We start from the raw sequence: 25,908 nt of genomic DNA, 5'->3' as shown, positions 1-25,908 counted from the left end.
AATTCTTTAAAAATCCTACAATGTGATTTTCTGGATTTTTTTTTCTCATTTTGTCTCTCATAGTTGAGGTATACCTATGATGAAAATTACAGGCCTCTCTCATCTTTTTAAGTGGGAGAACTTGCACAATTGGTGGCTGACTAAATACTTTTTTGCCCCACTGTATATATATATATATATATATATATATATAGGTCATATTCAGAAACCAAAACTAAATAGAGCATTGAAACAGGAAGTTAAGTAAACACAAGAGAATGTCAAAACAAGGGTCCACATAACAGAACATAAACCTCACGATAAGATCGTTGGGCTATTTTAGCCTATATGCATAATAGTTAGTTCTGATCCTCGAATCTGACTGGACAAGAGACTTTCTACAGATATTTCACCTGTGCGTTCTAGACGGGCTGTCAGTCAGTGCAGTTACATTGTTGCGCCACAAAGTGGTGGCAAGGAACTGTCTTTGAGTGAGTCTTTAAACTGTTCATTCAACTACACATTCAAATATTGCGGTTGCTGCGGTTCTTGCATTCCTCTGCGGTTGGCTCGTCAATAGTGCGGTATTGCGATATTGGGGTTATCGCGACAGCCCTACAGCTGACCTGGAGTTCCACTGAGAAGCAGGACTGCCAATACCTCCCAGCGTTTTCTTCCCAGGAACACAAGATTTTCACTGCAAACCTGGCCTCAAGGAAGTTTGTGAAGGCATGTTAGGGCAAGTACAGATAGAGTAAGAGGCCTGCAAGCAGATGCAATAAATCATTTGGACAAAGACGACTGGAGATCAGATTCTGGATGGTTTCACTGGAGATCAGATCTTGGGTTTACCACATCACAGAGGCCCGAGTGAAGAGAACCATAAGTTCTCGCAAATGAGTTGAAACTGTGGAGGTTTTCTGGGAAAGTGTGGGGGAAGAGAAGGAGAGGGGGGGGAGAAGTCCTCCATTAATAAGAAAGACGCACAACCGCTTGGTTGATGAGGTCATTGAGAAGTCTTCATCAAATGAATGCCAAAAGCACTCCAAAGCCTGTCTGAATGTCAACCGTGCAGTTGGGTAGATTAATATCTGCAGCTGGGCGGTACTTGGAGGACATGCCCCATGCTCAACAGCTCCCAGATGAGGGTCTTTGTAAGCACCTAAGCTCTGCCCAACATTTGCCAGAAACTCCTGAACTGTCTCCTCTTGTCTGAGGCATCCTTTGCTGAGCATGAGTGAGGTTTCAGACCACACCACACAAACATGGTTAAAACCCCTTTACTTAGAACCCCTCGCCAAGCAAGAGTTCAATTGCACGCAAAACCAAAACCCCCAGCCTTGACAACCACCATGGTATTCAAGAGGGCGAAAAGTTAGCTCTCTACAGTCCTGACAAAGCCAAATGAGGATTAGGACACTAAGCACACAAACAAAGTGAGAAGCATCACAGACGATGTGCTACTGCTATTGCATAAGGCTCTTCAATGACTGACGCAGCATTATGGAATGGCTTGCGGCAGCAATGCACAAAATAAATTGAAAGAGAGGGAAGTGTTTGAAGTCACGAAAGATCTAAGAGAAAAAACAAGGGGAGGGTCTGTCTGGCTTGTCTGTGTTTTCCTACACTGCACAACCGGGAAGCTGACCTGAGCATGCAATGTGATTTTTCAGATGGGGCAGGGGTGAGAAATACTGAGATTGAGTCAAGAACTGTTGAAACAAACATTTATGGTGGCGACCGGGTCAGGAGCTAATTTCTTGACAGAGATGGTGTGAATAACTGTTCTGACCTGACCGGTTTAAACCAATAGTGTTAATGGTTTTGTTTACATTCAGGTGCTCTCAGAAGCCAAAATTACACTTTTTTGTGGTCTAGTATAATTTATCAATCATGAAGAGAATAAAAGTTTTAAACCTCACACATAAACAGATGTGAGGCAGGCGAAACCAACCCGAAAACAACATCGTCTCCCAACTCACTTTACAGGACACAATGGCTCGGTTTCAAAACCTAGTGAGCTGGTTCATAGTAGTACTATAAGAGTACATATTACTACCTTTGAGGTACATATTCTAAGGTACTAATATGCACCCTTTAGAGATAAAGAAGGCACTAAGGTGTCCCTTTGAGGGTACTACCCCAGTGGCAAGCTGTGTATCTCTAAAAGTAAAAGTTTTGTGTAAAAAGCCTTTTAAGGCATTGCATGTGCCTTTGGAAGGCAGTTCCAACAAGCTAGCAGTAAAATTTTGCTGCCTTCCAAGGAACCTTGTTTTAGTAAAATTCTAAGGCAGTATTGAAAGTATCTTTCTTAGAAAGAATTTTGATAATCTAGCATAATAATTTAGCAGCATACTAAGGCCGAACTCTACTGCCGGGTTGACCAGTCCTGCTCCTGGAAGACCATTTTCCTACGGAGTTCAACTCCAGCCTGTTCCAACTATCTGTGAACTGGCCTTCCGGAAGGATCTGAATAAATTTGTAATCAAATCCCCTTTGCCCAATTACATGAGGTGATATTTGTGTATCAGGTGGAGTTGCTACCAATGTTTCAAATAAGTAACTTATAATGTTCTCTTTTGGGTCAACCCCCTTTTCTATCCTACAGAACCTTTGGCACAATAAAAGAAAACTGTCCGTGTACCTGTCATCCTCTGTAACTGCAGGTACGCCTCATTCTCCTAGTGTGAACTCTGTCAACTCAGCATTTCCTTGTGTGACCTGCACTCCCTAAAGTAATCTGTAGGTGGCTCTGAGGCCTGCAACACTACAATAGCAAAAACCTGCTCTGATCTTCAAAGGAAATAGGTTGCACTCTTTCTCCGGCACACACACAGAATTACATAACACTAGAGGAGATCTGAAACCGTTTGAAATCAAGGCGATTCTGTGATTGAGGTGGTTGATCAAACACTCAGTGGCAATATATTAAAAGGCAGGCATGATCAAATTTAAAAACCTATGTGAAAGAACAACCCTGCTGAAAAGAACAGCATGGTTTACTAACAGAGGCTGCATGTTAAGAAGCCTAGTAGGGGCACAACCTTACTAGCATCCCATGCTGCGGACCAACATCCTTAACATGTGCTGCTGACCAGAACAGGTGGTCTTTTAAACAGGGAAGGTGTATCACACATGCATAAATGTTCCAGCTGAGAGCCACATTTGTATCAAAAGCTCAATTTGTGTGGCCTGACTGGAAAAGGTTCACTCTCTTTCTCTAACATTAACCTGATCTTTCTCTTGTTCCACCTCGCTGTTCCTCATGCGTCCCATATTTTCTCAACGTGACAGAATTTAAATCTTTCTGCAGATGGAGCGCTCTACTGTTTTCTCTGGCTCCACAGGAGAGGGAGACTGAGGCTTATGGGGGATGTTTCCTGCTTCAATCCCTGCAGTGGCCCCTCTGCTCTCCCACCAAACACACTATCTCTGACACAAAATTCACTGACCAAAGCTACATATATCAACTATCTGTATCTAAATTCTGATGGGCATGTGTAAACTATGGTTTTGGCAGGCACTCTGGGTTACATTTGGCTGTTTTCCTTATGGCACGACCACAGCGAGACACCAAATCTCAAATCATGATATCAAATCTCTCATTTGAGCTGGCAGATCAGGATTAGTAATATATGGTAACTGCAGTGGTTTGCACCTTACTGTGCTGTCGGGTGGGCTATGATTTATTCATAAGTGATGGTTATTACTTAATCAAAATAATAGGCTGCTTCTAACTGGGCCAGTCTTAAGGGTTTTAGGGATGACAAAAGGGGTTTCAGCACATCCAGGCTCCAGTAGAGAAGCCCGTTATTTCCGAAGCTGCAAACTGAAACTCACTCCTAATTAAGATAAAGATCTGCGATTCCTCCTTTAATCACAGCCTGAAGTTTCACCAACATCAATAAAACAGCTGCGAGAAGAGCGATGGACCCAACGCACTCCTATTCTCAATGTCACACCACCCAGATGATGAGTGAATGAAAACACTGTCACAGCGCTGACATTAATGTCAGTGCTAACATTAGGTCACATGCTGACACTGGAGGTGTGTGCACTAAGAAATGCACTGGATTTGAAGCAGATCCTCAAACACCCCGGCGCATATGTGGCATGATATGAAAGATGAAGGTCAATATCAAGAAAGGGATGTAATATCTATAAGGCAATGGAACAGAAATGGACCTGCACCTGATCATGTTGAGAAAACATGGTTACGCCATCCGAACTTTAAGACGTGCATCATAAAACTGTCATGGCAAGGTCTGCATAAAGGATCCAATTGCTGAATTTTGGATGTCTATAAGGAAAACTACTGTCTTGGTCCTCATCCACCTTGAAGCCATTAGGGTTTGCAAGCTGGGAAGAGAAAGGCCGGGCCATTGAGTTGTGGCAGGCCACAGCGCTGCAACATCCAGGTGTGTCAGTTACACGGTTCTGACGCAAAAGGGAAGACCCGAGACTCCAGGAGTGCTCTCTTACATTACCTCTGACTGCCAGGAAACCGCACTTACCTCAGTGGCTGATTGGTGGGGCCACATTCGAGGAGCTCGTTAACTGTGGCCGTGGAGAGGAAAAGCCAAGGCTGCTGATTGGATTTCCACGTTTAACCAATTACTTAGAAAAACTCTGCGAGCAAGTGGCGGTTGACGCTTACGCAGAGCAACGGCAAACCGTGTTGTGTTTAGTGTCGGGTTTCAGTGTGGAAATTTGGTCAAGACTTTCTGCATCATTAACAGAGAACAGAACACACACACACATATTTCACTTTCTCACACTCATACACTCGGACTGCAGTGCAACTAACCTGCAAGTGTGGTCATCGCTGACAGAGGCTATTTCCTTTCCTTCTGCAGGCTCAAACACTAGATGATTGATGTAGTTGGTGTGGCCTTCCATCACCTAGGCAACACAAGAAATCATAGAAATCAAATACAACGTTCATATACTGAATAAATCAGCCAAGGACAAAAATAAATGTTACTGTACAGATGGGTGTACAATAAGGCTATGCCTGATATTATATCTTGATATTTTTCAGCTTTTTGACAATATTTTTGAACCTTTTTAAAGTGATGATGCTCATGGATAGTTCATGGAATATCAAGATATAAACATAATTTGAATTGATTCAGACCGTTTGAACTGATTCACAGTATTTTTTTAGCAGCCAATTAAAAGCACATTAAAATCATTTTGATATTTACACAAATCATAGCCAATATATTGTGAGTATGCAGGAGGAGAGAGCTATCTTTGCATCACAATTGTTTTGAAGATAGATGTCCACAGCCTGATTTTTCTGTCAGCCGCTGTAGTGCAAAACCTGAAATGAGCAAAACAACAAAAAAAGGATAAAATAATGCACTGCATTTAGTCACCATCATGTACGTGGGTGTGTAACGAACCACAGTCAGAAGACAAAACGCTGGAGAGATTACAAACAACCAAAGTCAGAATTTCATCACGCCATTTTCACATTTGTCTGTTCAAAATCCAACCAAACCTAATAAAACAGCTCTGCCACTAATCAGCAGCAGCAATTATTCACACAATTACACTAACTCACCTCTGACAAGAAAAACACTTTTAGTTAGAGAGTCGCACGCACATTTTTATGTTACCATACCACACACAGACACAAAATCATCTTCCATCTTATAACAAATTTTTAAAAAAACACGAAAGGTCCAGTTTCCACCACATAGTTCTATCAACACGTTAATTTGCAAGTTGTCTTTGGCTAGATTGTTGCGCAGATGGCGTAACATCACAACAGTACCAATCATTTACATGCCAGCAGTACCAGCAGGCAACAAGTCAACTTGTAAATAACCTCTGACTTCATGTCAACCCACATGCCCAGGAAACCTTAATAAGATCTCTAGTACTATGTTCCCAAGAGGTACACCTACAGTGAAGAAGAAAATAAACCCAAATAAAGGGCAGCGCACACAGTTGAGCACGCTACACCTTCCGCCCTGACCACAGCATGGCCAGGAAATAACTCTGCCCTTCCCATGCTGCTAAACCTACAGGAAACTTCCCTACCGGGAGCAGAACCCTCCCAAGTTCACAGCTTAACGAAGGACTTGTCAGACAGACAACATCTTATTAGACTCTTGATACAAACCAGATCAAACTACAGCTGTGACAAACACTTTCCACTGCTTGACATGAACATACAAATCTTGCTAATGAATCGATCCCTGGAAAATGGGTCTCTCAGTGATAAAAACATGTTCTAAGAAAGCACATTTGTTTGAACAAAAATGAGTATGTTTGTGCGTGTGTGGTAAAATATCTCAACTCTCAAATATCCCAATTGACTCAGACATCAATTAGGAAGGGAAATTCAATAGTGCAATACAGAAAAAGCGTATTTATCTAACATTTAAAAGAATATCACAATTTGTGCAGTAAAATAAATCACTTATCATATACTGTGTCTGAGCCTTTAATGAAGAGTAGGAACCCGGTCGTAGATGAAGAACTGTATGGCGTCTGGCATCAAGACCTGTGCTCCTTCCATACATCATCATAATTCCACATCTTCTATTACACACACAAAGTCACATTATAATCCATCAGTTTGATTTGGTTTCTCCCCTGCATAAAAAGCAGAACATGCTTAAAGCTGTACCTGATGACTGGAGGGAGTTTGTCCAGACGTGTTTCAGGGCTCCATGCGATAGCATCTACACGTACTCCATGCGAGAACACTTGCAAATTGGTGAACTCTACATCCTCGATCTCTGTGTCTTCCTCCTACACAAATACAAATCACTAGACTGTGGGTACTGTCATTCAAATGCTGAAATGCAGACTGGACAAGATCTGTTCTCTATGCACCATCCTGGTAAAAAGAGTGTTTTCTCTTACAGATAGATATGGATGGTTATATTCGGAATAGTATACGATTTCTGTGCGATGAATACTATGTACATAGGCTGTGTCCGTGGTATGTATAATTGGATATTCTCAGAGTAGGTATTTCTTTTGAATAAGCACTTGCTTATGCAACTGTAAAATATATATGTTGTATGTAGCATGAATGCAATCCTGATGCACTACATTAGTCATGTTGTCAGTCATGTGAACTACAGCATCAGTTGCATCACTTCATTGCCATTCCCAAATCCTCTCCTGTGGCCTCATGGGATATTAAAATGTCCACTGGATGTGCACTTCAGCATCTCGTCAGTAGCAGTCAGTCATCTGGGTACTTTGCCAACTGTTTTATGAATACTGTAAATTTAGACATACGTCTCACACAGTTTCCCCCCCCCTGCTTTATAGTAAGGAAGTATTTATATTCAGATACAGCCATTGTGTACATTTTCTGAATGTCTGAATTTCCCAGACAACCTATTACGGTTGCCAATTTTTTTTAGTATACGATACTATATCTCCCATATCTTGTAGTATACGACATACCTTGTAATATATGGTACTATAATTCCCATAATCCCATAAAATGACTTGACCTTTAATTTAATAAATTGATAAACTAGTGTGACAAATGAACAAAATGCAATACAATGCTTTTAAGAGTCACTTTAACAGTTGATTTCAAACTTCTAATATAAAATAATGAAATGTACACTTGATATGTAACTTGTAGTCGGTTGCAAAATATTTTGCTAGAATATACAACTAATTTTGAATGGTGGTCAACAGGAAACAATACTTCTAGGCACCCGAAAGTGTTCTGGCATGGCTAACAAGACCATGGTAACCAGCCAAACCTTGACCCCTTGGTTTTACAAACCACTTGTGAATGAATTTAAAAAGGTGGTTCACTGTTTTTTTTCTAGGCTTGATTGTGTTTATGGGGTGCAGTCTAACATGTGTTAATGCTCATTATGTTTTCACATAATTTACCTTTATTCCACACCGCTCTGTCCCTTCTCTGAGAAACGGGCTGATCATTTCCTGCTTTTATGAAGCCCCGCTCTCAGAAATAGATGATGGGCTCTGATTGGTTATCTAGCCCAGTGTGTTGTGATTGGCTAAATCGCCTCTAGTGCATGTCTTTAAACGTCCCGCCCTTCACCTCAGCGGCATGTGCTACGGTTGTATTGTAAACAACGGCGTTGTTAATATCGCTTATCAGTTTGAGCCCGATTGAGAAGCAGAGAATATTATTGAAGAGGATCATGCAGAACCTGTGCAAGCACGGCTTTTAATGGTAGGCCTATGTTTTATGTTTGTTGTTGTCTCATACTTTTAGATATGCTGTTATTTGTAAATGATACTGCTTATGTTAGCTTTTAATATACGGTTTTATCCTGATTAAAGCTTTAATACAGTACGGCAACTGCACGCGCGTCCATGTTTAACGCTTCGTGTGCAGAGCAGGGGGACGTGAGGAACAGTATTAAGAACCGCTGCTTTAGAACATTGATTTTGAAACTTGTGAATCCATTAGAATCGTTAGAAGACAGAATAGCGATTCATATATGAACAGATTTTTATGTGCACCTCTAGTTTTCTCTTCCTCTTCTCTAAAGCAGCGCAGCATGGCCTCGTCCCCTTTGCTGCCTTTTCCAGAGGGCGGGGTTTATCTGGGTTTGTTATGCTGCTTTCACACCATATCGCAATTACTGTAATTTCGAGATACTCTGAGCTGTTCGGAATTATGCTTTTCTATGGCAACACTATCAACGCCTTAACAGAGCCTGAGGTGGTCAGGTGGTACAACGGTCACGTGATACAAGTCGTAGCTCTCAGAAAACTCCCAGTTCACAAGTTGTAATTACGAGTTCTACGAGGACGTGAACGCTTTTTACAAGTTGGAATCTTGTAATTATGGGAATTTCGATATGGCGTGAACGCATCTTTACGTCACGAACCCGGGAAGTAACTTGTTGTAGTCCCTACCAGCCGTTTTTGTAGGCATTACACTGCCAGAATTTTAAAAGACGATATCTCCGTTTGCATCGAACTTTCAGCTTCGTAACTTTGCAGATATTGTTTATGCTCAAACAGCAACATTACACACTAACTAACGTTAAAAAACTGAAATCGCAATCAACCACCCCTTTAAAGTGTATACTGCACAGTACCAAGTATGCTAGTAATCCTTTCTAAACACAGCCATTGAGTTTCATGTAAGAATGGATGTTTTGTTGGTGAAAAGTGAGATTACTTGAGCCTGCCAGAGAGAACTCAGTCCACCCAGGCATCCCAATTCACATACCCTCCAAATTATCCTAAATAGCATTCGAGTTTAGTTATCTTGAATATTGTTTAGGGAGGATAGTATTCAAATTAGTGTTTAGTTTCACCTCTAATTAAATACACCTGAACCAGTTCGTCGATGTTCACATCATAAACAGGTGTGTGGAAGCAGGACAGCAACCCTGCAGTGAGGTACATACATCTCCAGACTGTTAGCTCTCTTGCCACAGACTGATCGATCAGTCTGGTGAATTACTGTAGGCTCACCTTGAAACGACAAGTGCCTACTGGTTTCCTCCATATGCCAGAAGTGACACAGGTGAGCCACAGTCAAATGGACTGAACTCCACTACATGAACATAGTCCTCGCAGGACACTGTGTAGCTTGCAGAGCGAACCGTTTCATCTGGCATCTTCCATCAAGCGAATCTTTGCTGTTTGGATGTAATGGAGTTACTTTCCAATCTAAAATATAAATAACACGGAGAAACGTGTTATATTTTATTGGAGGAGCATGCCATAATGGTTAACAAAAGTGCAGTAATTATTATCTGATATGATGTAATAGGATGTGTGCTGTCCAGACATTGCTTTGGTTGTATGAAGAAAGTTTCCTACATTCAAAGAAAATAAACACTAGAACTACTGTACCTCACATATGTTATGATATAATAAATATATAACTTTGTATATTTCTTCACGGACTTCGTACATTCATTTCACTGTTGAAGTTACAAATGAACTATACATAGATCAGAGACAGCAGGCTGGTGTGTAACGAGTCATGCATGTGTAAAAAAAAAAAATGCATCAAAACTTTGACAAACCTGAGATAATTTTTGTGAACTCCGTTGATCGTCTGGCCGAGAAAGTGAGTTCTTGTTCTCAGCGCGCTTGCGGATCACGTGGTCGCGTTTGTTTACTTCCTGGTTAGTGACATAATCACGACACGAAGAGTATCTGCTTTGATTAGCATTTTAGAAACAAAGCCGCATTGATGCACTTCTCTAATTTATTGTACATTTTTAATTTTACCCCTGGAGCAATTGTATTTTATTTAATAGTTTATGAGCTGTTTGTATACGGTTTAAAATCAAGTAAAAATATGAATTCGGAGATGCTGAGTATTTTTTTCTTATTATAATGGGGGATACACGTAATAAAATGCAAACTCTATAGACAATTGTAAAACGCACTAATTAATGGTTTAGTTTATTGCTAATTTGTCTAGGCTAACTGAAACAATTTATAGTCCTGGGGAAATGTACTGCCCTTGCAGTCATATAAACTGATTTTTAAAAGTGGATGGTATAGCTCTCATATTTCTTTAAATCGCCGCATGAGTTGTATTTCTTTTCTTGTCAACAATCGACACTGATACGCGTTGTGGTTTAAAACAAAACGGGACCGTTCTAATCTGTTTGTGCTATTGACTTCCCGTTTGGCGGGGGCGTGGCTAACGCATCGCGCTCTGTGATTGGTCCAGGCTTCCTTGCATGTGGATTTAAATTTACAGGCAGCGGACCAGTTTATAATAACTTGCATCTACTGGCGTCTGTTAGTGTTTTCCCATGTGTTTCACATTAGAGACATAGGACGCGTCTAAATATCAGTGTTGGTAAGTTGACCTAAGAGGTTTGAAGGTTCTGTTCCTAATAAAGTGCAAAGGGGAAAGGGCCTCCTCTTGTTCCTGACTATATTGTGATTTGCTTGATGTCTTCGGACTTTCTGTTCTAGCTCGGTGGTAGACTTGAAAAGGTATATGTGATGCTGGCTGAGTTGCATGTATGTTCTGCTGTCTGCTCATAATCATTTCAGTGCTGATCTGCCTAATTTTCTGGCCCTGCAGTTCATTTTGTAAAGGTTGAATAATGGTGGTTATGGAGGAAAGCCTGAGAACAATGACCAGGGTCTTCAGGAGAGAATGTCACAGGGTGTTAGACTCTGAGAGGACCACCATCCAAGGGGCTGATGGGATGCTGATGGTCCTACAACTTGCTATGGCTGGGGTCAACAAGCAGGTAATGTTGCTTAAGACTTATTCCACAATATAATTAATTAAAATATTTTCTGTTTGAAATCAATGCTGCACTTTTAAACTTCCTATTAACCAAAGTAACCTAAAAAACAACAACATTATCACAGTTTCCACAAAACATTTTCAACATTGATAATAAAAAAAAAAAGTTTAAGCACAAAATCAGCATATTATAATTTTCTGTAGGATCATGTGACACTGAGGACTGGAGTAATGGCTGCTGAAAATACAGCTTTGCCATTGCATGGATAAATTACATTTTTAAATGTATTAAAACAAAAAACTTTAAAAAAAAAAATTGTAATACTGTTTTTTTTTTAAAGTGTTTATAGTGTGTATGGTTTTACTGGTGCATCTAAAATGAAACTTTTTTTTTTTTTAATTTTTTTTTTTTTACGTCATAAATATGCAAAGCATGGTTAAAAATCTTGAATGTTTTTAAGAGCATTAAGTCAAACATGTGGCACTGGTCATGTGAACTTTGTACAGATGGTCAATTGATCTTTGAACGATTTTTTCCTCCACATGTTTACTGTAATTCTTCTGCTGATGATTTTATCAAGAAAAAAAGGGGTGGAAAAACACATTTTCACAGGTGGACTTTTGAACAGCATTTTAAATTCACATTATCACTGTTTAAACCTGTAGGATCTCCACTTTGAATTTCAATGTAAATGTTTGCTTGCAGTTTATATATGCAGTGGTAGGAAAAAGAATGAGTCACACAAGTTTGAATCATACATTTTGTTCCGTATCTGTACATTTTCTGTGGAACCGTTGTGCGTAATATTCTCGTCCCTGTGTTTGCTCTGCTCCTGACAGGAACATGGGGACTTTGGTGTTGCTTTGAGTGAAGTCTTGGCTGCCTGGAAATACTTCCTCCTGGACAAGCTCCAGCTATCCCACAACGATATCCCTCTTCCACAGAACTATGACCTCATCCGAAAAGAGTATGACTGCTTTTTGAAACGCACCAATACTGTGGACTTGATTGACGTCTTCATTATGTTCAAGGAGCTTCGGATAAATGGGGACCCCGAGGAGCCCCTAACCGCGGTGAGTGCTGCCAGAGGGCCTCACATTGGGTTGTTCTTTCAGTCATCCATCTGAAAGATCTTTAATCTGTGGCATATTCTCGGTTTTATCTCGATATCTAGATGCAACTGTTTCAGTCTCTCATTGGTGAAAAGGAGAGTTTGGAGAAAATGGATCCACTTCCTGTGTGTCCCGCAACTCCATCTAACAAGGCTGGAATCTGCAGTCCACAGGTAAATGGTGATGAATTTACGAGACTAGAATAAGTGTTTTTTGTGTGTGTGTGCGCATGTTGTGATTTGAGGACACAAATTTGTATAATGACATGGGTATGACATAGGTATTACAATGAGAAGGTAATTTATGAGGACATTGAGTGTCCCCATATTTCAAAATTATAAGGCTTTTAAAGAATTAATTTTTTGAAAATCTAAAAATGCAGAAGTTTCCTGTAAGGGGTAGGTTTAGGGGTAGGGCAATAGAAAATAGGGTTTGTACAGTATAAAAACCATTACGCCTATGGAATGTCCCCACAATTCACAAAAACAAACCTGCACGTGGCTCTTAGTGACAATGACAGCAAATGAGATGAACACAAACATTTCAACAAAGCACTTAACACTTTTACTATATTTACTGAATTACATGCATGTAATAAATAAATAAAATTTACTTTAAGTGAATGACACCTAATTCTTTCAACTTTAAAATTGTATATTCATATATTTAATAAAAGAAAATTTAAACGCCAATAATATTTACTTTTATTTAATGTTTTACGTTGTTAATTTTTACACAATTTTTTTTACATGTATAGGCTGACAATTGTAATAGGTTACACACACACACACACACGCATAGTGCTAAATATGCGGAATATATCACATATATAAAATATGCTAAAATGTTTAATTTCATAGCACTTATTATTAATATAATGAATGCATGTTGTTATAATTAATTGTAATATAATTAAGTGAAGGCATTGTCCTGTGTGACAGTTTAAAGCTTATTGCACCTGGCAACAGTAACTAAGGAGGGTGGAGTTTAGCAAAGGATCTGATTCTGTTACTTTTACATTGAGATCTTACTCTCGTTTTTTTTTTTTTTTTGCTGGCTTTTTCTTTTTTCCCTTTTGTTTCCTGTAAAATTCCACCCCCTTGCATGTGCCTCTTATTCAGAAGAATGTGAATATCATATCATATCATATATGAAATAACCACAAAACCATACACCACAAAACCAGTCATAAGGGTTAATTTTTCTAAATTGAGATCTATACCTTATCTGAAAGCTAAGTAAATAAGCTTTCCATTGATGTATGGTTTGTTAGGATAGGACAATATTTGGCAGAGAGACAACTATCTGGAATCTGAGGGTGCAAAAAAATCTAAATATTGAGAAAATCGCCTTTAAAGTTGTCCAAATGAAGTTCTTAGCAATGCATATTACTAATCAAAAATTAAGTTTTAATATATTTACAGTAGTAAGTTTACAAATATCTTCATGGAACATGAGCTTTACTTAATATCCTAATGATTTTTGGCATAAAAGGAAAAAATCAATAATTTGGACCCATACAATGTATTTTTGGCTATTGCTACAAATATACTGGTTTTGTGGTCCAGGGTCACATATATCATCATATCATATGAACAGGATGTTTTAAAAGCACTTTGTATAGTGTGTCGAAACTACTGCTAGTCTTGCCCAGTTCTGTTCACAACTGCTCTGCTGGGCTCTGATTTATGTGTGAGTAGACGCTGGGTTTTGCCACTGTAATACTGGGGGTGATGAAGTTTATGAGCCTGGCCTGTTAAGCTTAAGGGGCTGTGGAAAAAGCCCGTCCTCTTATACAATATGAGTCCAAGTCAGCTAACTGACTCATCAGTATTGCAGAACGGAAGAGTATGAACCGTTCCTGTTAAAAAATAAAAAAATAAATAAAAAACATTTTACCCTTTCAGTTAACATTTGTTGATGTTTTTAGTCCAATTCCAATTATCCCACTAAGGTGTTGTTTAACTTTTCCTGCAGATACAGAGAGTTGTCAGGAGAGTTTTCTGTTCTTATTTGGGCCTTCTGGTGAACTCTAAGAATGACATGGCTCTCGCATACACCCTGGACAACCCAAATCGCTCTCTGGGTCACAGCGCCTTTACTGACCTTAGACATGCTGCCTGCGACAGTGCCTCGTCTCTCTTCCTGGTGAATTTGCAATGAGTACTTTTTGTGGTCAAAAACTAAGTGTAAAATCCTTCTCGAGCAAGTCGTGTGCAGTGCTGTCGATGACTTCCATAACCCGAATGAAACACATTGACAGGCTGCTCTTGCTCTGGTTGATGTGTGCGCGCGCTCTTCCTGGAGAAGTGCCCATAAAAGGAGTTCCAACCTTTATGGCGTCATACATTTCCGAAACTTATTCAAACCCTGAAGGAGAGTATTTGGCACAGAAATACTCGGTCATACATCCAACTGGTTTTTTGAGACTTTGGTCATGTTTAGCATGGGAATCCAACTCTTTAACAGTGTACATAAGTCAGAATGCATGAAGTAGCATTAGACCCCCCATTTAAGATTAAAAAAAACTTTGTATGTACTTGTGTGCTTTTATGTTTGCATGCATATGGATGAAAGAATATTTACAGTTTGTGACCGCACTTTTAGGACTGCTAAAATATGAAAATGGGTGTTTTTAATTGTATGTATTGCATTTGTTTATTTCCAACAGAGAAGCTGGATCCAAGCTGGTGTCTAGTATTAGAGCTGCTCTGGTCAAAGGCCGCAGTAATGGAGACCCAGTGTACCTTGCAGCAGAGGATACAGTCAAAAGTCTCAAGGAAAGAATCCGTCAAATACACACCATGCAGACGCATTCAGCGGTTGGCACAGGAATCAGTCCAGCAAGGGTAAAACATAGTGGATGTACCCCATCTTCTCCAAATATTTTTTCCAACCTCATTAGTAAGACACAAAATTTTTCCGTTTTAGCCCAAAGCATATGCTATTAACCACTCCACTGCCTATGGGGGCCGAGAGACCGTGAAGGTTCTAATGACTCTTTTGGATGAAGAAGCACTAGCACCGCCCTGCAGGAACAAGGCGGAACTGCTCTCTGAAGATCATGCCGTTCTTAATGGCAGCTCTGGAGCGTGTCTTCTTTCCCTTTACAAGTGAGTTGCTCCAAATTGCTGTAATAGCGTTTTTATATAAAACCGTTAACTATGGTCATAGGGCAAAAATAGATGCTAAAAAGTTTAGTTTTTTTTTTTAATTAAAGTAAATTTATAATAATAATGCTTAATTCGATGCTTAATTTATTTCATTCATTTTACTACTACTAATAATAATGTAATGCAATTAATACAGTCTGTAAGGAACATTTGTATATTTTCCTGTCTGTTTTCTCAATTCACTTGCCTTCTTACCCTTTACAAGTGAGTTACTCCACATTGCTGTAATAGATTTTTTTAATATAAAATTTCAAACTATTGTCATAGGACAAAAATAGATCCAAAATGTTTTTTTGAATGAATTTAAAACACTACACATTTTGCATTATATTTTATTAAATATTTTTAATACTACTACTAATAATAATAATAAAAGGTAAATGCAAAAATATAGTTAGAAAATATAAAAATAATTTCTTGTAATTCATTTACATTTGACATGTGACAAAGTTAATTTGTGTATCTTTGTGTTTATTTGCCCAGTTAAACTGTTGTATGTTGTGTCATTTTGATTTGCATTTCAACACCTTGTTTTAATCTTTGAATATTCAGCTTGTTCACTTTCCACTTTGTGCATATAGATCTCCAGAAGCTCCCACAGGATCTTCTCCAAAGCCTTTACGGAACTGCGTCTTGAGCCAACAAGAACACATCAAGTCCAAGGTAAAGAACCATCGGGGCTGTAAGCAGAGACCCCAGTCTCAAATAGCGGTCAAACAAAAATCGAATGTGACGCTTGATTTTTAAAACAGACAGCAAGTAATGCACATTCACGAGCTATATCATCTGCTTCCTCTGTTTTGTAATGTGCACATTTATACAGCTGTTTTTATGCACAGTGCTTGTGTAGCAGGTTTCCTGTTATGTAAAACAACCACTGAGTGTGAAATTTAGTGTCGTACAGTACACTCCACTCTCTAACCAATAACCTCTGGCAGTGACCAATAACTTGCTGAACTTGTAAATGCGCCGCTGGGCTGGGAGAAGAAACATTACATTTGTATGTGCTAAAAATGTAGCATTATCTCTTGGCCTCAAAAGGATTTATTTTACTATTCGGTCATAAAATACTTGAAAGATGTCAATCTCATAATATGAAACGACGGCCTGAATAGCAACTAAATTATGTTTGTCAAGAAGCTTGTTTCTGAAACCAACCTTATAGGATTTCTAGCACATTTTAAATGTGGTGGTAAATGACAGTTTAATTATTTTTTTAGTACTGGGCATCTTCACCAAAAAGAAAGGGTGAGCGCTCTGTGAACATTTATGCTAGGCACATTTTGTTAAAAGGTTTCTTTATTTGATTGCACTAGCAGATGTCTCTTTAGACCTCCACTTTCTGGCCGCCTTCCTGTGTTAGAGAGCGGTAATGGTCCCCGGGCAGCTCACTGCTTCCTGAACTGGACGGGCGGAAGCTTTCTGCATCAATTTCACTTTGAACACGCCATATCAGTGGCGTTACTCGGCTAGCAAGGGAAACTTGAAAGGTTATTGTTTCCTGTTGTCTGCAGATTGACTTTATCCAGTTGTACTCCAATAATTTCATCACAAACTGACATCGATTGGCACAAGGGGAGAGATCAAGAGGTTCCTCGAGCAGGAAGACTACAGAGAGAGATTATTCTGAGTGCAGTTATGTAGTAAGGTTTAATGAACTCGTAATGAACCCCAGTCTATAAACTGAGGGCCAGTATTATACATATAAAAAGATGGTAGTACATTTTTACATAATGTTAGTACATTTTCTGCTACGAATGTCCATTTTAAAAACGTGCTCAAAACAGGCCTCTGGTATCAAGGTCTGTATCTAATAACCAAATCTCAAGTAGATGATCCTAAGTACAGGTGTAAATGGGGTCCAAAATGTGTGATGTGGAAAATTTGGAAAAGTACATGCATAAGTGCCACTACAAGTTGATGTTAGATGGTGAACTGAACTATTAAAGTAGAATAAACCGGTAATAAATAATAATAAAAAAATATTCGAAATATTAGCAATTTATTATTTTTATTATTATAAGATTTTAGTAAGTAGAAAGTAATAGAATATTATTAATTAAAAAAAGGTTTATTCTAAAAATATTGTTTTTGTTGTTGTAAAAGTATTAGAAGTTATTTAATTTAAATTTAAACCTAATGATTTTAATAATAATAATCCATCCATTCTCCAAACCACTTATGGTCCATGTCGGGTTCAGGGATCCTGAAGCCTATCCCAACATCTTGAGCCATAAAAGGCAGGGAAACACCCTGGAAATGTGTGGATGATGACACTTTTTATAATAATAATTATAAAAACAATAATTTATTATTATTATTCAACATACAATAAAACCCTGACATAGACAGTAACACAAAATCAGAAACCCTCCCCTCATGCTGATTCAACTCATTCGATACACATTACTACCAAGTAAAAACCGTGACCACTAATGTGTCTCAACTGACCACTTATAATTTGATCTGATGTTAATACCACATGTAAATGGGGTCATAATATCACTGCTACTGTTGCTGTGTCAGCTGGCTCAATGGGTTTGTCGCAAAACAGGTGTTATTCAACCATGCATCATTTCATTGTGTGCTTCACAAACGCGTAGACACACCCCCTCATCTTATTGAGGAAGTAGCTGGTGAACCCAGCCTGTCGCAGTTTTTCTCGGGCTCTCTGTTGGCGTACAGTCAGGGCTGCCCAACGTACCATATAAGCCTCCCATACGAAAGCACCCAGTCTGAGCGATACTGTTGGTTTAGGTGCTCTTTTGAGAAAGTGCTTTGAAAAAGCTGCACCCAAACTTTGATCCCCTCCTAGATACACCCACTGCCCCATTTTCTCTACGCTTTTGCAGTCCCACCCAACTATGCCTGCTAGCCTGAAGGGAGAGAGCGTTGAATTCTGATAATCCTTAGCTGGGATGGATCAAAGGCCCTGAAAGAGGTGGATCAGCGCTTCTCTGAGACCCTTGAGACCTTAGAGGTTCACTAAGCTTGTGCGAGATACCATTTCCCTATTTATTTATTTTTTCATGCACCTCACGCCGGCCTCTGGACTGCAATATATATCCTTTTTTTTTTTTTTTTGTATTCATTATCATAAGATTTTAGATGTGGTCGTGTCCACCCAGTTGTATCAGCAGGGCTCAAAAATAAGAACGGCCTGATGACCTGAGGCCAGTGTGAAAGTTTCTGGACAGTTGATTGGACTGTCATTTGTCCTGTTGTACCAGTTCTGTAGGGCTACGGTGTCATACAACATTCGTTTATAATACTTTTTCGGCAATTTATCAAGCTGGTAGTATGGATGTGGTTTAGTCTTGGATTATTATTATCATTATTATTGTTTGGATTAAAAATCTAAGTCACTATTTTTCTGCAAAAGTTTTAAAAGCGAATTACTTTAGGTTTTTTTTTTCTTTTAAAGGTTGTGCGGCCAACTGTCCGCTCTCAGTTTGCATGTACATACAAGGATGAGATGCCCCTCAACCGGGTGTTGGAGTTTCCCAGCACCAGCCAACTTCCCGCCTGTGTGCACCCTGCACCCAAAAAACCAATCTCTTTACATGTGACTGTGGAGCAAGAGTCTGACCCCACTGGGATGGACATCAGTCTCAAAGGTAGTGCCTCTTACATGGTGTCTTTAAATGTGGCAAAGTAATTTTGTCGCTCATAGTCCTTGTGTATTATCTTTGAGACCATTTAGATGCTGTTGTGTCCTTTGAAAAGATCACAAAATGAAACTATAATGTTTTTAAAATGTGTAGGCTTTCTCTTCTGAGAAACCAGAGCAAAATGAATGATAATGCCACAGGTTCATGTCCTATCACGGGCTCTTTAGAATGAGAATATCCCACCCACTGCAACCGATCGACAAGGAATCTGCGTTCATTAAGTCATTTCATGGGGTCTTAAGTGTTTTTTTGGCTTCCTCTTTTCTTAAGAGGGGGCTCAGTTCTTAGTGTACTGAGTAACCTTCATGCTTGGTCTGTTCGCTGCGCATACACATGCAGAAGTGCTCCCTTTTTCTGACGCCACACGGTCGGAAAGATGCCCAGGTCCACCTCCACAGCCCAGGCCTTGATCCCTGCCCAGTCCCTGCTTGGGGACTGGTACTTAAGATCAACCTTTAAACGATTCCCCATCCCATAAAACCTGGCTTCCCCCACATCTTGTTGTAAAAACTCTTAAGAGCACACGTTCCTCCCCCCCCCCCCGCTCACTTTTTGTGGGAATGCGGGCTTCGCTCCACCGGGTTACATGACAAATGTTCAGTTTCGGCGCTGTTAAATAAATACACCGCCTGTTAAAGTGCAGACTAACGTCAGCAATTTCATCATACCCTTTCGTCCTCAGCTCTCCCTCCTTTTTTGTTCCTGTTCATTGTTTCACCTTGTTCTCAAAGTCCAATTTTTTTCTTTTGTTCCCCCTTTCTTGTTTTTCTGTGGATATGGACCCAGAGGCCACTAACTTAAGGCATGAAGGTCCCGGCCAATCCGCTCTGGGGGAACATAGTGGAAATGCTTGGAACCGAGCAGGTGGGAAGGGGACCCAGCCAGAACAGCTCAGAAGAGCAACCGGGACCTCAAAGAGAAAGCTCGCCAATAGAGACTGCGGGAATGTGTGCTTCGCTCCACCAGGTTACATGACAGATCTTCAGTTTCAGCGCTGTAAAATAAACACACCGCCTGTTAAAGTGCAGACTAACGTCAGCAATTTCATCGTAACCTTTTCTACCCTTCCGTCCTCATCCCTCCCTCCTCTTTTATTCCTGCTCATTGTTTCACCTTATTCTCAAAGTCCAATGCTTTTTCTTTTGTCCCCCCTTTCTTGTTTTTCTGTGGATATGGACCCAGAGGCCACTAACTTAAGGCATGAAGGTCCCGGCCAATCCGCTCTGGGGGAACATAGTGGAAATGCTTGGAACCGAGCAGGTGGGAAGGGGACCCAGCCAGAACAGCTCAGAAGAGCAACCGGGACCTCAAAGAGAAAGCTCGCCAATAGAGACTGCACTGAGCAAGGAAGAGAAGAGAACCAGCCCCCTCAGAAAAGACCCCCTACCAAGGCTCCCGCTGGAGGCCCGGGGAAGAGGAACGTCAAAGCTGCTGGCAAGAAGCTTATCGCTGGTCAGGGCAAACTCACCAGCTTTTTCAGACTGTAATTTAGTGACCAATCTCTTGTTAATTATGATGTTCTGTTTTGGCAATAAAGTCCGGTTTTATTTATTAGTAGTCTAAATGCATTTAAAGTGATAAATAACTCGCCTGAAATTGGTTATTTATTCGCCCTCATGTTGTTCTAAACCTTTTATTTTTAGGCGAAATAGTCCTTTAAATGCTTTTACTGTTCCTTTTTAATACAAGTCATGTCACTCTACTCCAGACAGCATGTGTGTGTGCATGTTTGAGATGCAAGGGAATAGATTATGAGTTGGCAGAGAAATAACTTTTATCATTTTAGTTGAGGATTGTGTGACTGGGGTACCTTTCATGATGAATGCTTTGTTCCCCTTGAACATGACTCATACTTTGCAGATTTTAATAAATTTTTATTTTATAAACTTTATATTTGGAGTGTCTTACAGGATCAGGGGAAAGCTGGGAAAATCATACAGGTGCTTTGTCAGCTGCTCTGTTTTCAAGCTTGCCAGCAGGGCCTGTATACTCTCCCTATCATGCACCTCAGTACTGTGATGAGAACAGGAAGAGCAAAACAAATTTAGCATTAAATGTAATTGGAAGGCTACTTGTTTATTCACCGCTATATTCCCTGCTGAAACAAAGATGAAATCAACCTAAGCTGCTTTGCTGGTCTGATTTGCCAGTTGTAGAGGGGTTTTGAACACCCTTCAGTTGGGAGACCAGCTTGAACCAGGTAAGACCAGCAAACCATTTTTTCTGGCTCTATTTCTGGTAATCTGTTTTGTTTTTCAGAAAGTTATGGATGGCAGCTTTTTAACCCCTTGTTTTCTAACAAGGTTTCTTCTCAGTTTGGTAATGTGCCATTTTTTTTTTAATCCATCCTATAATTTTTTTCAAACTGCAGTGATGCTGGAGCCTGTCCCAGCATCTTGGGCGTAGGCAGGAAAATGGCATGGATGGATGGCCAGTCCTTCTCTGGGTAAATTGTTTTTAGAATGTTAACTATAAATATAACTAACTATAAAATTATAAATATGTAAAATTCTTTAAAACTTAGTCCTCAAGTTTCCTCAAGCATATCAGGCTACTTTCATGGCTATGTAAAAATATCTCAGAAAAGGATGGAGAGGAGAGGATAAGAAACTTGGAAGTGCTTACTGTCTGTGTCCCTCTTGCCAGTGGGAATGACATTATCTGTGCTACGTCGCTCATCCCTCGTGTTGAATCCATCCAGAGTGTGATCCATCCCACGTGGCGGTAGGACAGTTCTCGAAAAGGCAAGGTTTGTTTCCCTCCCAAGAGACCCTTTTATTCCTGTGTCCTGATGGAAAAGGGAAAGGCATTTTTAAGTCAGCACTTCAGAATGTGGGACAGCCACTTGAACAGAAGCAGCCCAAGCTAAACTCAAAACACTGCTCCCTCTACAGGCATTTTTCCTACTGTATTAAAGTCTGAAACAGCACCTGGAGATGTTTAAGTTAATTCGAACAACACACGCCCAAGGGCAGCCTCAAGATCCCTCTCCATAACTGCTCCCAAACTACTGGAGCAAAGCCGGCGCATGGAGCCCCACATGGAAGAAATGTGACAAAGTTTCCCATGCCTCACTTAGCCAATTTTCACAATATCACCGTGGGCCCTTTTATCCATAGATTCCATTTCCCCTCTTGTGACCATGTCCTTCCCATAGTCCTCCCCGACTGTTCCATTACTGCACTGATAATTGTAGCAATGTGAGGACAATTCAGCATTGAATTGAGAAAGCTCCGTTCGATACCCATAGAAAGGTCATCTGATTCTTACCACACCAGCAAAATTGGACCGGTACGATTTCTTGCTTTAATCTGATCAATACTTGCATGTAAATGTTGGCAAATACAATCATAGAATATCTGGTTTTTACCTGAAGTAACAGAATGTAAAATAAAATGAATAAAACTCCTACTTTGTCAAGAAATAAACTCTCAAACACTTACTGCAAGTATGAAGATCCGTTTTGTCCCATCTTCGTCCACCAGTCTGCCCTCTTATGATTGGTTGTCTTCTGTAGGTGAGCCGCCCAGGTCCCATTTCACTTACATCGTCTACTCCTTCTATCGACACCGCTCTGTCTTGGTCTGTATGTTCTTCATCCATCTTAACGTTGGGCAAAAATGTTGTTGTGCGAGTAGTCAACCCAACTAAAATTGCAAGTGCAAAGATGACCATGTAAGATGATGCCGTGATCATGGGTGATGATGGTTGATTTGCTTGCAGGAACCTGGCTTTGCACTCGCATATCCACCGAGTATCAAATGTGTGCTTTTATATGTCTGATGATGATGATGATGATGATGAGTTGTCCGTTTTGATCTATTATTTGAGTTTTGATGATTTCCATGGCTCTCCTTTTTTGAAAAGTTGTTCACCTTGATAAAAGGTGGATGCCTAGCCACAGGGTGGATATTGAGACATGTTTTAAAGCAGGAGGATTATATTTTGAATGGTTTTCGTTTTTCTAAAAGGCCCCACAGTGGTTTTGTAAAAGGCCAAATAACACCTGTGAGCCTTTCACTGTGAATCTGGAGAAAAGGGCATCCCCTTCCAATATAGCTTTCGTACCCCCTGCCATACTTAGTTTGTCAAGCTCATGCAGCAGGTCAAAGGTTGTACGTTGAGGTCACATTTTGTCTAAGCAGTGGTAGTAATCCAGTGCAAATGGTTACAATATGAAAGGAATGAGCCTCAAAGAAGGAAGAATACCTGTTGTGAGACATCGTCATCCATCAAATGACTCCAATTCCCTTGGTGCCGCCTCCTCACGGTATCGTCTATTATCTTCATGTACTTTTGTTTGTAAGTCAGAGCTGGATTATTAGTAATTTCATTAGACCAGGGGTGCCCAATCTTGCTGCTTAAAGTCTACCTACCTGTAGAGTTCAGTTCTAATTCTGCTTCAACACACCTGTCTGTAATCACCAAGTGCTCCTGAAGGTTGCTGCAAAATCTGCATGGGAAAATGTTTTGACCTTTTATGCAAAATTCCTGACAATGTGAATTGAAATGGCAGGATTTCGCTTGTGAAATTTAGCAGAGCAGGGGTAAATGTGTCGTATCAGAACAATTTCAGACTCCAGACTTTTATTTCTTCAATCTTTTTAACTGATTCACTAAAATTAAGCAGCTCATAAGAGTCATTTGCTCACAAGAAAGATAATCAAGGCTCACACTAAATACTGGTACACACTCTCAAGATGTAAGTAACCAACGGCATCTTAAGTGATATCTGACAAACCCGCATTACTGATGCACAGTGTTTTTTTTTCTTCTTTTTTTCTTTCTTTCTTTTTTTTCCTGATTTTAGGTTATCACTTTTTTTTGTTCTAGTCAGCCTGAGTCCTGTAGGGCACTTCATAAGAAATCAGAAATGTGCTCTACAAGGCTCCTCTTCAGTTCTTATGAAAACATAAAGGCTTTCCTTATTAATATCATGGTGCCTGTTGCATAGGCAAGAAGAAATGGGACATGAATAATAGTTATTGAACTCAGCTGAAGTGATTTTACTTGGAACACTCAGCCTTTATTTAGTGAGTATTTGTGTTGGAGTGAGAGAGCCTCTACTGAAGGACTCAACTGGTCTATGGAGACACGACTGTTCCAGCAAGAGTACAACTGAACTTCAGAGTTTAACACTTTGTTATTGTAACCCCTCTGTCTATGTTTCCACTCCGCGTTCTGATGTGTCTCACCCTCCAGAGTGACCTCTTCCCACCTTTGATTACCCTTACAACGATAATCTAATGTTCTGACGTGCAATTTCAAACTAATATTCATAGATCCCCTTTCATGCCTCAATTGCCACCATGGTGAAACACTTGGAGTACATTTGTGGTCTAGCTTCATCCTTCTCCAGGTTTTTGAAGCTTCAACCTCTGTGTAACTGACATGTTAGCTAGGCCGCTAGATGGGGAGATACTGCTTTATTAATGTACCAGTAAGCTCCACAAAGTCACAAAGGTTCTGTTTAATTATTTTAAGTGAAGAGGGATTCAGTCATGGTGGCAAAAGTCATGTAAATAATGAGAATTTAAAGTGCTAATGTTGATTTATTGCATTTTATTTCCTCAATAAGTGAAAGTGTGTATTCTAGGTTCTGTGACCGGTTCCCCAATCAAAATCATTTTAGATAGCATTTAGCACATCACACTGCAGGACATGTGAGCTTTCCAAAAGTGTCTCCTATCCGCTTTCGTACTACTGCAAAAGCTCTCAGCAGTTTGTAGTATGTGCTTTGAGAGTACAGACTGACTGGGTCAGTTGATTTGCTCCTTCACAAATCTATCCTTTTGCCGCAAAACTGGAGACATGAACATCCTGTAATTTAAGCATTGCACTCAAATGGAAATCCATTTGTGTCCCCTGAATACTTTGCATGGGAATTACCATCAGTGACACAAGATATATAACGACATCATAATTTTGGCTATTTTTCCTGTTGCACAAAATCACGCTTTTGGCCCTGGATTCTGCCACTGGCCCCATCTCACCCTATCACTCACCTCACGATCTTTGCCATTGATGGATCAGGTATCCACTCCAGAATTGGCAGCTGAAATACACCGTAATGGAAAAGAGAGAGTGGTCTGAATGACAGTGTTTTTTTTTCCTCCGTGTGGGATAAAGTTACGTACAATTATGGCCACTGACTCAAAGATATTCCACTCATTGCCAGTTTGAATAAAAAATTACATGTGGATGCTCTTTCGAGGAAAAGCATTAATTCTTCAACAACTGGAGCTGTGTGATGAGTTTTAAATAATGCAACAAAAAACAGTACTGCGGAAATGGACTGAAAGATTTAAGCTATGGGACTGATGAACCAAGCGCTATGTCAGGGAGCATCTCACGGGAACATTTAGTTCCTTTGCTTCTCATATCAGGGGGCACTGCTGTAAAGTGGTCAAATGTGTCTTGTGGTCAACAGAGATGCTTGGCTAGATATAGCATCACCAGCATCATCACCATATTCCCCAACCGATGCCAAAAAGACCGGGCATGTTACTCTGTCCTATTTTGTTACACACGTCATCACAAACTATACATTTCCATTTTCCAAAGATGTTAAAAAGCTGCTTTTGATCATCCTTTGGGAAACCAGGAGAATTTATGGTCGCAATTCCAAGATGCTCTCCCCATTGATCATATTACCAGATTATTTTCTTTACTTGTCTGTTGTTTGGTGGTGTAGTAAATGATGGGTTCAGGGAAGAAGGGGCCAATAGAGGCTCAAGCGGGACCATGGTGGACTGAGATGGGGTTGGCT

At 40.0% G+C, this 25,908-nt stretch overlaps 1 protein-coding gene and 2 pseudogenes across 1 annotated transcript; 1 reads left to right on the top strand and 2 right to left on the bottom strand.

The window, feature by feature from the left end:
* The window catches only part of LOC107587827 (nucleoporin Nup37-like), a 21,274-nt pseudogene extending 11,116 nt beyond the window's left edge, over positions 1-10,158 (bottom strand).
* Positions 10,159-10,666: 508 nt separating this feature from the next.
* LOC107593393 (PCNA-interacting partner-like) lies at positions 10,667-20,626 on the top strand. The gene is made up of 10 exons (XM_016283145.1): positions 10,667-10,780; positions 11,012-11,183; positions 12,023-12,256; positions 12,358-12,468; positions 14,273-14,443; positions 14,965-15,144; positions 15,227-15,408; positions 16,050-16,131; positions 18,893-19,085; positions 19,914-20,626. Exons 2-10 carry the CDS (start codon positions 11,034-11,036, stop codon positions 20,624-20,626), a joined length of 2,016 nt encoding a protein of 671 aa, XP_016138631.1. The 5' UTR covers positions 10,667-10,780; positions 11,012-11,033.
* Positions 20,627-21,023: 397 nt separating this feature from the next.
* On the bottom strand, positions 21,024-22,835 carry LOC107593319 (pro-MCH 2-like; annotated as a pseudogene).
* Positions 22,836-25,908: the final 3,073 nt, after the last annotated feature.

The sequence above is a fragment of the Sinocyclocheilus grahami genome, unplaced genomic scaffold (assembly GCF_001515645.1).
Source record: "Sinocyclocheilus grahami isolate Dianchi unplaced genomic scaffold, SAMN03320097.WGS_v1.1 scaffold1.1, whole genome shotgun sequence".
Lineage (NCBI taxonomy): Eukaryota > Metazoa > Chordata > Actinopteri > Cypriniformes > Cyprinidae > Sinocyclocheilus > Sinocyclocheilus grahami.
This window is presented reverse-complemented; position numbering and strand designations above follow the sequence as displayed.